Source organism: Amblyomma americanum, chromosome 2, assembly GCF_052857255.1.
Source record: "Amblyomma americanum isolate KBUSLIRL-KWMA chromosome 2, ASM5285725v1, whole genome shotgun sequence".
Classification (NCBI taxonomy): domain Eukaryota; kingdom Metazoa; phylum Arthropoda; class Arachnida; order Ixodida; family Ixodidae; genus Amblyomma; species Amblyomma americanum.
In genome coordinates, this window is record NC_135498.1 from 26041722 (window position 1) to 26055880 (window position 14159).

General features: G+C 43.6%; 1 protein-coding gene across 5 annotated transcripts in view; it reads right to left on the reverse strand.

Moving 5' to 3' along the window:
- Pex2 (peroxisomal biogenesis factor 2) overlaps positions 1-14159 on the reverse strand; it is a 32180-nt gene that overhangs the window by 7156 nt on the left and 10865 nt on the right. For 3 of the 5 annotated variants that reach the window (XM_077653570.1, XM_077653569.1, XM_077653566.1), the window contains 4 exons: positions 10646-10798; positions 6392-6439; positions 4376-4582; positions 504-644 (listed from right to left, as the gene is read on the reverse strand). In XM_077653570.1, coding sequence (XP_077509696.1) covers positions 540-644; positions 4376-4582; positions 6392-6439; positions 10646-10798 — 513 coding nt within the window. In that variant the 3' untranslated portion in view covers positions 504-539. Of the gene's footprint in view, positions 1-494; positions 645-4375; positions 4583-6391; positions 6440-10645; positions 10799-14159 lie in introns of all 5 variants that reach the window. The other 2 variants (XM_077653567.1, XM_077653568.1) reach the window with 2 other exon arrangements.

Genomic DNA, 14159 nt, shown 5'->3' on the forward strand with positions numbered 1-14159 from the left:
CTTCACAAATCCTTGTGTACTACACTACTGTACACTTAAACAAGGGCGGGAGGGGGGGGGGGGGGGGGGGGGGGGGGAATCTTTAGTCCACTGAGCAATGTTGGTCTCAGCCTAGATGAAGACAGGTCTTCCTGTCAAAACATTAGTCAGTGGATTGAGGTTTTCCCGCTTTGCTCAAATTTGCACAGCGAGAACCATCTTCACTGCTCTCTTCTACCAGTGTACTACAATGTGTGTAACTTGTAGTGCATATTGCATTGAAAAACGATTTGCTATCTCTCCTAAACCTAGAAAGGACTCACTAGAAGCAAGCAACCTATTCTTGGTGAGTGCTTAGTAGACTAAGCATCAAGTTCTGAAAACTCACTTTTACAGTGTCTTCCTGTACAGCAAATGTTGTCATTTATAACTTCAGAGCATGTACATCTCGTTGAGTTTCTGTGTCAGAGAAAAACACTTGAATGAATAAAAGAAGTGTGCAGAAAAACTCTTGCCTGGAATACGTTGCCCAGAATGAGCATTCCTCTAACCTCTGTGCGTCACCCCAAGTTGAGAGGCAGGGCAGCTTTCCTGACATTCTCAAGCCCGTGAGACGGGCAGTTGCAACGCGGGCAAGAGTAGTTGGCATCAGCTGTGACTTGGCTCTGTGAAAAGAAAAAGAGGAGTAAATACAAGGCGAAGTATACATTAGAGTCATTACGATACGAAGCTCATACGGTTGTGAAAGATATCCACATCAGACAAAATTCGTATCATCATAAAATGAACAAGGTCATGAGAAATGCACTCATGCAAGTCTATTTATGGCATTCGCCATCATTCGGTGCTCGCAGTGTGTGCTGCGCAACTGGTGACTGCGGCACATGCACTGGCTGGTGAGGGCAGCACTTACTGCTCTAGGGTGTGGTCGCAGCCCCTGTATTCATATCGTCCCCAGTGGCATGGGAGAATGTTTGCAACACTCGAATTTTCAAACACTGTAGCCAGGTTCACTTTAGCCAGGAAATTTTATGAATTTGTGTCACGCTAAAGCTTTTATAATCCGTGATAGCATTATCGAGCTTATACTTTGTTACATCGCATACAGAGCCGCCGCGGTGGCCGAGTGGTTATAGCGCTCGGCTGCTGGCCCGAAAGACGCGGGTTCGATCCCGGCCGCGGCGGTCGAATTTCGATGGAGGCGAAATTCTAGAGGGCCGTGTGCTGTGCGATGTCAGTGCACGCTAAAGATTCCCAGGTGGTCGAAATTTCCGGAGCCCTTCACTACGGCGTCTCTCATAGCCTGAGTCGCTTTGGGACGTTATACCACCTTAAACCAAACCAAACATCGCATACAGTGCCACACCCCAGCTAGTGTCGATGACTATCAATGAATTCGTCGTTTCACATAAGGATGCTGAATTATGGTTCATACAAAATGCTATCATCTGAAGTTTGGGAAGCATTAGCAGGCTTAGCTGGTTGTTTTGTAGGCCTGCCTTGAGAAACAAAGAAGTGTAACTGTGACACAGATTTACAGTTAACAGGAATAGAAAGGCAAGCTAACCGGTTCGTCATCACGTGGAAAGAGAACTCGACAAACAAGGCAAAACAAATGAAGTAAAAAACTCAAAGCACTGACCAGTGACTGTATCATTTGCTACAAGAACACACTTTTTATGTAATCAAAGCAAGTAAGGGAGCACAGGGAATTCCTGTCGGCTATGATATTTCAATGTCATGCACAGAAAGTCAAGCTCATTTCGACGTGACTTAACAGGACTACTGCCAATGTTGTTCTTCCAATGGTAAAATTCTAAAGCATTCAAGCTGATCCACTAGTAAGCTTATCAAATTACCTACACAGCAGTCTGCAGTCCCAAAACACAGGAGTGCAGTTACACTGGCAAAAGTGTGCAACTAGACTGTCAGAAAGTGACAGCTTATCCACATTGTGACTGTGGTCTCTCAGCCAATCTTTGACATCTCTCCACGACCAGCGAATGTATCTTTTTCTACATGTCAACAGCCTTGTGTCCTCTTTTGCTTACATTTGTGGTTTGTTGTATGAAAGGTGTGTCCTCATTTTATTTCCCATTCCTTGTGTCTTAAAACAGTCAAGTGGAGACTTTTCTTGTTGACAGTATGTTTATCATTTAGGTGATCTGCCTTGGCGGCATGTCCGTGGTGATAGCACATTACAAAAAGTTGTACAGAGATAAGCAGATGGCTACACTGAAAATGAATTTTTGGAGAAGACTGCTATGAACATTGAACTGCACACCAGATATTAACTTTTCTGAAAAATTGCGGAAACGAAAACTGAGAGGCCAACAGCACAAACAAATCTGCTTATCACTGCTTACAAGCTGAAGTGCATGAAAGCTCGCTCACTTGAGCAGCATTAATGTATGCTAGCTCCATATGAACAGTCACCATAAATTTTTCAGGGAAACAAGAATACCTTATCAAAGTGACTGTACTACCTCGATGAAAAGAAACGCGAACAACCCGGCTCCAACAGGCTCCGCTGTTCTAATTCCTTTTCACCACGCTGTTACTTCGGTGATAGCAAAAGGACCCAGGCTCGTCCATGATACATTCTAGGACGACTCTAACGTCTTTTTTGTACCACCCAGGTAAAACCGTGATGAAAATCCAACAGAGGGCGTGTTGGTGCCAGGTTGTTCGCGTTTATTTCCATCGAGGTACTACACAAATGGATGCACGTAAAATTTCAAATGATCTTATGCACAAATGGAGCAGTGGAACTGACCTCGTAAAGAAAAGGGAATGGGATATAATACCATAACACCACATATCATGCTGGCAATGTTAGCAAGAAAAAAGGGCAGGTCTGGTCATACCTAATTATTGTATTCCAGTGCAAATTATGGCTGCAGATAGATACTGAGTATAAAACTTCATAAGCGTACATCTACGGGCCAGCTCATTTGAAATGACAGAGAGGAACAACACGGACACAGGACAGTAAAGAGAAATGAAACAGGCACTTCAAATAGAAATCAAGTATTGCTATTTTAAATCTCAGATATTCATGCACTGAATAAGCCACCCTGGCAGTGCGTTGATGATTACTATGGATGCACAAGTGAAAATACACAAGTACACATAAGTCCCAGATGTGATGCGGCCTTCTGCATGTCATGATTTTTTCAGTGAGTCATGATAACTGAGTGCTGTTTAAAAGTAAAAAAGAAAACTGGCCAGCAGTCAGTCATAAACAAGAGGCCTATGTGCCTTTAGTGCTGGTTTAGTTCCAGAAATCAATAAACTGGTCCTATTACTACTGAAGAGCACTTCAGTTGCAGTATCTATGGGCAACATCCCTGTCTACTATATCACCAATTCCATGATTTGGTGACCTGGTCTAAACTGGTTGTACAACACAGTGCTGGTAGCATGCTAACATAGGCACAGCTAAAGAAGGCTGTCAAGAAAAGTTCACAATTTCAGAGAACACTATGAAATAAATCAACATCTTACAGCAATGCACATGACAAAGAATAAGCAAAACCTAACCTTAAGGCACGCAATGAATTCTGACCATGGGCATCTTTGCTCCCCGACTCTATTTAAATGCACTCAGAGCAATGAACTAATTTTGACCACGCAGGGTTTTATCTTTGCCTCCATCAGAATGCTGCCGCCAAAGCCAGGAATAGAGCCTGCAGACTTGGGCTCGTTAGTGGAATGCCTCAAGCATTGCACGGGCTTGACGAGAAACTTTGCACTACACATGCACGCTCTTTGTCAATTTTCCTCCTGTGGAATGCTTGTGCTTACAGAAATCTCAAAACACCATCAAGCATTCACACAAACTGCACTGCATGTGACAACGACAGATACTGTGCATTACTAACCTATTGTTAAGCATTGTTAAATTACAGTGATAACACTATTTGCCATGCACATCACAGTTTCTGCAAATGGCAGAAAATTTCTTGCTGCAAACATTTTAAACACACAAAATTAAACCCAGGAAACCATGCAATCTGCGGTTTTGCATGAAAGCACCGTGGATTTGACGGGGAGTGAGTACTGCTAAGGGCTGTCACCAAAGAGAAAAAAAAAGGCACCAGAAAGTTGCCATTTTTATGGAAACACTCACCTTTTTTCTCATACTGTCATTTCAAGATTACAGAACAGGTAGTGTATTGCGTTCTATCGTATCACAAAGTGTCGTACACTCTGTTTGTCATTGTGTTACGTCGGTGATAATGGCCCTGCAACCCCATACACTGTCTTCTCCTAAAAGGGGATGAACGTCAGAAATTTTTCTGTCTTATTTTAAAAGCAAAAATGTATTAAACACAGCACAAACACCCTGAAATAAACTTACTCCAAGCCAGTAAAACTCGCTCCCAGAACTCACCGCAATACAGTAGTAGCAGAACACGTGCTTGCAGCCAATCTCGTGTGGCTGCGTGGGGCTGGCACCGCAAATTCCACACTGGGCCATGTCTCTTGGAGTCCTTTGACTTGGCTCTGTGGGACGCAATTTACGGCGCAGCAATTTTCGACTGACGAAGTTCTTTGCTGGATACATGTTGATCACTGGAAGAAGGAAGCCAATGAACTCCTGCAAAAAATCCATGCCAAGATAAAGTGACAATAGACGGTTGGGGAAATCTGAAGAAAATAGTTTTGACTCAAAAAAACGTGCACAAAAATTATCAACACCCACGACACTGACTGAAGTGTGCGGAATTGAGAAGTATTTAAATGAGCGAACAGTTTAAGAAGGGGATGTGGCTTTCAGCAAATTTTTTTTTATTTCTTGATGTATGTGCGTGTAACTTTTTTAGCATATTAGAAATAATTTTATGACTGCTCTTACAAAATTTCACTGTTAAATCTCCAGAAAATTGTTTTCTAGGAGTACATATTTTTCTACTGAATATTGTGAAAAAGCTGCACAGTTAAGAAAGTATGGCAGAAAGCTGGTCCAACATTCACCGAGTTCTTACTGGCGTGTTACAGGTCAAGACATTCTTAGATTTTTTTAAAAACTTTTTTGAAAGCACAATTTGCAGTTTTGAATTTTTGCGATGCAGTGTCCATTGACGTATCTACAGCAAGAAGAAAATTTCATACTAGAAACTTAAAACTCACAAATCTGGAAAACAAAGAATGTCTTGACCTGCACTATGCTCATAGGAGTAAAAAACAAACAAACAAGGGTCAAAATAGACAAAACAGTCGTGAATAAAACTACTCTACGAGGTGAGTATCTGAGCAGAAAACCGTAACGAAGAAGAATGCCCATTGTTCGGGTGTTTCCGTGCAATGCAGAGTCACCAGTTCAGGCAACAATTTTTTTACAGTACTTCCCAGCCGAATTCAGCAACGAAACTTTGGGACAGCATAAAAAATGAGGCATACAAGCTGACACAACAATATAAAAAAAATCAATTTTCTGCCCATTTTTTGGGATTTCAACGTTGCGTCCCCACTTAAGAAAATAAGATTTGTCTATCATTAAATATACTACAACACCAACAAGCCAAAACGCATACACGTATGCCGCACGATGGAGGACCAAAGTTTGGAATGTACGGCATGCAGTCATGAGGTACTTATGCTAATATGCTCAGTTGATCCAGTAAAGACAATCACATAAAAAAGAATAAACGTTACATGAAAACAGGCTCCAGAGGTTAGCTTAAAGCTAGCCCTCAGCTTTGATCAGAGCTTTCTTAAGGTTCTACCTTATTTACAATTAAATCCCAGGAAAAAATTACTGCCTCGTGACATCAAAACAAGCAAACTAAGCTTCGATTTGCGTGGTAATGTTATCCTTTCACTCAGCGTGTTTTTCTGCCACAGGAGAAAAATGCGGGTCTGCTTCTCCATCATTTTAGCCTTGAAAGTCATGTATGAGGTCGCAAGTTGGCCATGCAACTAAGAAGCCAAAGTCTCGAGCTGCTTTCCATGGTGCTGAACCTTTGACACCAGCTCCACTTTTGCCTTGGTCAAGAAGAAGACCCGCCTGTAAGAATGCAACCATGCATTTGAGCTAGTGTTCTGAATGCCACTGCTCGCTGAGCAGCACTCATTAAAGCCCCTTTTCAGTTTCAGTTCCAGTTTATTTATTTCTTGCTACAGAGAGCAGTGGGCCGTCCTAGTGCTTGATCGCTGGCCACCAACTCAGGGCCCATCGTAAACACATGTTAAAATAAATTATGCCGTGCTCCAGCAATTGAAGTGGAAGAGGGCATCAACAGTGCTTTAGATGTGATAGCAAGGCATAAACCTTCCAAATGCACATCACTGCACACTGCTGTCCACTGGGTGGCTTGCTGTTCAAAAGCAAACTAACTGCCTCAGAACCTCAGAATAGCACATGGTTAATGAAGCATATTTCAAGCACAAACAAGCTTAAACATACCGCAAAGCCATGCCACAGAAGCTCCCGATTCATGAAGTCAAACTGCACCTGCAAGAAGCAACCAAAAATTTGTCACCTACTGCAGAGCTCACGAGTTTCTCAATATTCCCACCAGGGCAAAGCTACAGGAAAAGGTCAAGGAGGCAGAAAGGCTGCATGTACAGGGCACTTTCTTGTTAAATGATGATGAAAAAACAAAGAAAGAGTAAATGAATAAAAAGTCATCACATTGACTGCCCCATTTACTGACTTGAAGTTGGTAAGTACAAATACTTGCTCGGGTAGCTTGCTTGGCACATTTCCTTTGGCTAAGCTTTGGTAATGTGCTCGGCCCATATTTTTTTTTTTTCACCATCTGCTGCAAGGCACTACTTTTATTAAAGGGAGCCACAAGTGTCCAAACATACATTTAGATTGCGGTGGCGGGAATAGAAGGCCTTGGACATACTGGGTGAAAAAGGAACAGTACTGCCAGTTAAATTAAGAATTATAATTCTAAAATTGACTGCGCACAGGCCATAGTGAAAAAATTAGCTGCAGCAACATTCTGCACAGCAACTATGGTACTGTCAGTCTGCTCCATCAGCATGTATATATCAGTGCACATAACTTAACCACTGTGTTGTACCAAGTTTGGTTGTTATTTGTGCTGCAGAAAAGGAGCAAATGAATTTTTTTCATGAAACGGTGGTCGGCATTTGAAATCGAAAGCGCCTATGAATGTTTTTTCAAGACTCGGCCGCAGAGCAGGCAAGCAACCGAACGCGGAGTGAATGCCCACATTGGAAAGTTTTTTTTTTTTTTGCTTTGTCGTCATAGGTGACCTTCTATCGAGAGTTCACCACGCCACACCACACCAGTCGTCGTGACTGACCACCTGATGTGGTACGCTGAGACCGCGCCTCTTGTCACAGGCACTGCTGCTGAAGTGGCACAGTTCTTCGTCCACAACACTGTCTTGAGTCATGGCGCCCCCACAGTTGTTGTTACTGACCAGGGGACAGCTTTCACGGTCCGCTGAACTCAGTCTGTCATGACTCACCAGCCACCGATGTGCTACGGCGTATCATCCGCAGACAAACGGGTCGGTGGAGCAACTCAACCGAACACTGGCCGACATGCTTTCTATGTATGCAGATGCAGAGCATAGAAATTGGAACACAATTGTGTCATACGTAACATCTGCGCATGACACCGCCCGACAGGGGACAACTGGACTGGCCCCCTTTTCAGCTTGTCTTAGGTCGGCAAGTGACCACTCCATTGGACGCTAAGTTGCCCGTTGACCCCTACTGTGTCTCTGACACTGACTTCGACGTAGACACCCTTGTTCAAAGTGCTGAGGAAACGCAGCAACTGGCATGCCTACGAATTCACAGCCACCAGGAGGCTGATGCCACCGCGTATAACCTCGCTTGCCGATTCATCAGTTACGCACCCGGTGACCTGGTGTAGGTTTGGACACCTGCTCATCGCTGTGCAGATCGCTGTGAAGATCGCTGTGCAGATCGCTCATCGCTGTGAAGAGTTGCTGCGCAGATCCTTCGGCCCTTAAGAAGTTGTGCGCCACATCAGTGATAAGATGTACACAGTTGCTCCCACCCCCCCTGTTCGATCATCGCGGTAGTCGTACTGTATTGAAGTCGTGCACATTGTCTGCATGAAGCCTTATCAAGACAGATCACCTGACTGAACTTGCAGTTAATTGCAGCTCTGTCCTCTACTGCGCTCCTACCCTTTCGCTGACTTTTTCCCCCCTAGCCGCACAATACAGCATCGCGTCGATGCTACAGAAGAAGGGGGCAGTGATAAATGCAATTATAGGCGATGAAGTAATATATGAGCTAGTAGAGGCAGAAGCTGGTGGACTCTTGCTCGTGTGCTCGGACCACTTTGGGGCTCACTGCTTTGCTTCGGTGGCTCTGCTTCGCGTTGTATGCTACAATATTTTTTTGTGTCAATTGAAAGCGGTCTGGCCAAATAAACTAATACTTGGCTGTGGTGCTAAAAAACACGATAGAACATTTTTGAGCCATATTTTTTTCGATGTGGGAATGTCACTTTCTTGTAGTAGTCAGCACATGCAAAACCTCACATCATGGCAGCATGCAGTGTCCTAATAAGTGTGACATTAACCAAGATGCATAGGTTTTATTAAAGCTATAGCTGAGAGTGCTAAAGTAGCTTTTTAAGTACTGCTACCAAAAAAATAAAGTCTCAAGCAGGGCTAAACTGTGCAAGAGATGTTGACGCCTTTCAAGGCAAAAAAAATAAGTACGTCTGAAGTTTCTTCTAGCAAAATAACCACATTAATTGTAGTTTATCCACTCCAGGTGACGTAGGTGGAGTACATGTGGAGCCGCAAAGCTTTCACATAGCACTGTGCTACCGTCGGCTACGGCCAGACTTTCTTGGCCAATTCTATAAGATCTACAAGAATATACCGATGTTTTCATACTCGTCTCTGGCAGCAGACTGTCTCTTTAAATGTATTGCGTTCATCCTAACACGGATTGTTTGTTAAATTTTGTTAGTGTTCACACTTTCTTCCTAGTGTAAAAGAGTAGCACTTGTAAGAGGTGCTACAAACATTTGTTTATTCACAAACGAGTAATGCAACAGGCTTGAAGGCATGCACAGAGACTACAATCACACTGCTCAATGCTAAATTGCATTCTTGTGGCTGGCTGCACATTTTTTTATTTAGTTTGTCACTTTTGGTGGTTCCCGATTGCTACCATGCTTATTTGTCAGTGATTCCAGGATTGGGACACATAAAAACAAGTGCGGTGAGTAACCCAAAGTTCTTGAAAATCTTCTATAACATTTATAATGCAACCACTGTGAGATATGGTACACTCTGGACACCAAGCTTTCCTCTGTGCCAAAAAAAAGTAGGGGTCCCTAAAACTAAGTTGTCAGACCCTTGAATGTAGCTGCTGTACAGGAAAAAGACACAGAATTGTATTTTGTTCCAGAGAGGTGTTGCTGAGTATTCAAAGTGACCACTTGCTGTAAAGCGGTGCTCCCTACCAACTTCGCTTCAATTCCTCAACTCGTTCACACACACATAAAACAATCACATGTGCTTCTTGAGTTTTGTTGACTCTATCTACACGTATCATTACATAACCCTTTTTCAGTGCTCTGAATTGTTTTAATAACATACATAAGACATAGGAAAATACAGGAGGCACAAAAGTAGCCTCCCCACCCCAAAAGCATCATTTACACCTGCCTGTCAAAAAGCAATGGATAACTGTGACACTGCTATTAGCAGCCGGGAGTAAAATGATACAATCGCCTGAGAAATTAAAAAAAAAAAAAAATTTTTAATTGTATTGCTTCCTTATCCATTGGTAAAATTCGGTGCATAAAAAATATAGCGCTAAAATCACGTATTTTCCACTGTTGCTTTTTTGTCACAAAAGGCTGTGAACTCATGAAGACAGAGATTTCTTGTAGCAAACCACGCATGCAATGCACCATCTGTACTATGCAAAAACAAAGCAAAGTGCCAACAGGAGATTCATTATTTAGCAACTGCAATAAATGACAGACAATTTTCACTACAGAGAACAAGTCTAAACCGCTTAACGTTCACAGATCACATACGAGGCAGTGCCATCGCTATTCTAGCCTTTTTATCACTGCACTGAACTCATGATTTTTTCAGGCTTTTTCTTCTCATGAAAAGAAATTGACTAAAGAAAGGCAACACAATATTCAGCCAGATGTATTAAGCAGGAGTCAAAGACATGTCTGCTCAGATCAAGCTCAAGCATTGCTGTAAATCTTTCCACTAAGGTCTTTCTGGGCGTCGTCACATTGCTCGCTGGGCTGTTGTGTGCACCCCAACTTAGTCGGGTAGAATCGGAAGCAGAATTGGTTTGCAACAACCCGGAGAGGGGGCATTTTGATATCCTTCTCGTCCGATGAAATTGTCTATATTTGACCTCTTGTATGCAGCCTAAGCTGTTCTTCCCAAGATTCCAGATTTTGTAGCGATAGCTACATTACGGTAGCATTTAGAGCCTTCAGCGTGGCGGCGCCGCCACGTTGTCACGTGGTGCGGAGCAGCTGCCAGCAGCGCGGCGCCGTGCCTGATCACGTGGTTCGCCACGTGGTTGGTCACGTGACCAAGTTCCACTCGGCCAGCTGTAGCTATCGTGTCACTCCAGGTTTAACCAATGCTAAGCCACTGCCAATTTTTTTGTCCCCATCCACTCATCTCTGTGATAGCCGCATGCTTACCTCCCGCAGCATGGGCCTTGCAGCGTGGCCACTGACAACGCCAACAATCCTGTTGCCCAGTGAGCAATAGCGCCCACGAACAAGGAACAGCACAAAGTTGATAACGGAGGCCACACGAATGGCCGTTTCCGTAAGACTGATTCCACGCTCCACCTGCATAAACCCAAAGAGGAAAGGTCAAGGGAAGAAGATGCACATCTCAGTGGGGACAGCCAAACATCCACGCATTGGTCTTTTGACCATCTCTACAATAGGACTGTTAAATTTAACCACTCAGCAGTGTCAGCCTCCAGCAACAGCAGTAAAATAGTAGGTATGTGAATGAAGCTTTCCGAGGAAAAGCTCCAAATGCTCTACACACCCTGTATAACATCAGTTGCTGCGCTGCCATCGCACCAGTTTGCGACAACAGCTCAGCAGTGCAAAGAGGTAAAAGCAGCATACATTGTTATCCAACATACGAAAATGCAGTCCCAAGCAAAAAGCCATACCCTGCAGAGCTGCCAACTATGCCCCAAGAGCTTTGAATGGTAGGGCTGTATTTGAGAGCGATCCTTTCCATGGAAATCTCTTCAATGTCTGCCAGAGACACGCCCCTTGGTTCTGTCAAGCTGTGTCCACATCTTTCTTGAGAAACGCCTGTGATTAAAGGAAAAATGAGGATAGCTCCACCCAATTTCTCTTTTTAGTAAAGCTGAATGTAGGGCTCTTTTTGGCTGTGTTGATGCTTGTCAGGCAGCAAGAGACACATTTACTGCAGAAAAAAATTGACTTTAAAAATCTTCCCGCCTATTCATTCAAAATCATGACATCTACACTGAAAAGGACTCCACGACTGCAGTTTTGAAGTGAATGGCGGCACTGCCTAGCCCTGGGGATCTGCTTTCAAGGAACTGTGTCGATGCACCACAGCTAACTTGTGATATCAGCCAGTGATGTAAACACCTGAATTTAATTTTTTGGCCTTTTCTAGCTTAAAGTAGGTACGCTTTCAGTAAAAGTAGCAACTCAGTCGTTCGAATGCGGTATTTTGTTGACACACACGTCAACTTCAGCTTGTCCTTGGTGTCCCTTGAACGTTAGCATAAGCTGCGGGGTAGAAAAAAAAAAATACTGCCACGTAGTCATGACAGCAGTCCAGGCAGTTATAAAGACAACGAAAAGTTCTTCCAAAAAATAAAACTGTTTATTGGGCTGACCTGTGCTTACAACGGACTGAACGACTCAGTGGCGGTGAGAGCAACAAGCGTGCTCGGCGGTTGTTAACCAGAATGCCCACCGATCTCGGCTGTGCCTAGTTTAAAGCTGATAGCGAACTTTTGGATACGGCGTGCAAAGTTACTACAACAGTCTGGAAGAGCCTAGAATCGCCTCCACCTGGATATGATCAATCAAAATAAATCTGGACGTGTCTTGCATCTCTATTTAAATAAAGCGATAAAGTAGCGTGTCGGCACCTTTGAAGAATGAACAAACAATACAAAGATTAGCATCAATATGAAAGATTAAATGCATGCCGAAGCATTAAACAAGACAAAGTGAAATAAAAGTGTGAGTGATCATGGTTCCCAAGATATCAATTCAGCCTCACATGGACAATGAGAGTATCTACACGAAGGAGGAGATGAAAACGTCCAACCAAAATTTCCTCTCTACAAAGTTAAACAATGGCCTCCTTCTGAACTATGCATGCTATTGGACTAGAATTTATAAAATCAATGCTTTCTTTACGAATACACTTAATGCACCCTTACAGAAGTAATAAAGGGACTTTGAAAAGGGGCTCTAATAAAGTTGCGGTATGCCTGGGATGTTAAAGCAAGCCGCTTCACGAATACTGTCTAGCAAGAAATTTTCTAATGCGCTTTGTAGAAGCTGATTTATCTGTTGTCAAAATTTGAATTTCAGCGTCTTCGCGCCTTTCCCTGTCCTCTCGTCACATTTAGCACGCTGGAAGGTCAGCGCTCCTCCGCCGGCCCCACCTCCGGGGAGAGCTTCCTGACCCACCAGAGCTACGCGGCTTATTGGCCGCGGCCTTGGTAGCTGCCTGACGTCTGAAAGAATCTAACCAATAGCCATCTCTCAACATGTATATGTAGATGCGAGCGGCAGAGGAGGGTGCGAGAATGAAAAAGTCGCCGGGAAGGGCTCGCCAACTTTCGTGCGTGATTGTGGGTTCAGTGCTGCTTGTAGAAGTGTACTATTTGGCTCAGAAGTCCATGACAACACAATGAAGTAATTGAGCAAGTTGATGTCCTCTCCTCGGAAGGTGTTTCAGAGCCCCTTTAAAAGAAAAGCCAGTTCTGAGGCTGAATGTTGAATCAGTATGAGCAAGAGGTTGCATTCAATGTGTGTTGTGCAACGGAATGCCACAGAAGGTACTTGAAGACATACAGCGCTCTACTACTTTATAATAGCCACATTGAAAAATTCTACCACCCCAATTAGAGGCTTGTTTGTGGAGAAACCATGCATGAAGGTTGTGTACTGACGTAAATTTTGTCTCAAACCAAGTTTGGCAATGCTGCTTCCCTGGTTCAGCAGTGCATGATGTAAACCCATAATCGTCTGCGCCGCAATCGAGGAACCGAAAGACGCCGATGCCGGGTTTTCATGTAGGGCGGTGGTGACGGCATCATAGGATCCGCACACCTAGCAATGTTCGGCTCAGTGCCTTTTGCATCGTGCAACCTCCCTCCGCAAACAACACATATAGTTCCACCACTGCCCTCAGGCGGAAACTCTGTTTTCGGCTTTCACTCCCTTGACCTCCTAGCAGACGATTCTGGTTTCGCATCAACCACGACCAAACTACGTAAGTATCAGTGTCAAACTTGGTATGAGGCAAAATTTACCCCAATACGCGAGCTTTGTGGGCAGTTTCACCAGAAATTAGCATCTGGTTCAGGCAGGGGAATTTTTCAAAGTTGCTACGATAAAGTTGCAGAACGCTGCACACAACTTCCGCATTTTGTTGAAGTGCAAGTGTTGCTGAGAGTGATCACTTGAAAAGACAGCCAGTAACCAAAGACATAAAGGAGCTCTCTACAAAGTCAACAAAGTCAAGCATTTGGAAAGTTATAGAGCACCGTGGAAAAACATGAGATAGTAAATTTGCAATTAGTGACTATCCTCCTTGAAGTTGGGAAGCATTACATGCATGTTTGGTGCAAAAAGATTTTCTGTGAAACAAATAGACAAGGAAAGCATACGTATCACAATGCTTTTGGTTCACACCATAAAACACTGATAAACGTATGGCAAATTCATTTTTCTTAAATTAAGTTTTAAATTAAAAGATCACTATCTTGCTGCCGTAGAGTACGAGTACACAGTGCCTGAGGAGAAAATTTAGAAAGTGCCAAAGCCAGGGATGCAGTGAGACAATGCTATCTGTAGTATTAAATACTGCAGCTGCACAGTTTGAAGCACTGATCCACAACCTCAAACAGGCCAGTGTAGAAAGGGATGCTTCGCCTTCTCGCCAAGTGCCACCAGCATGTGCCGCGATGTC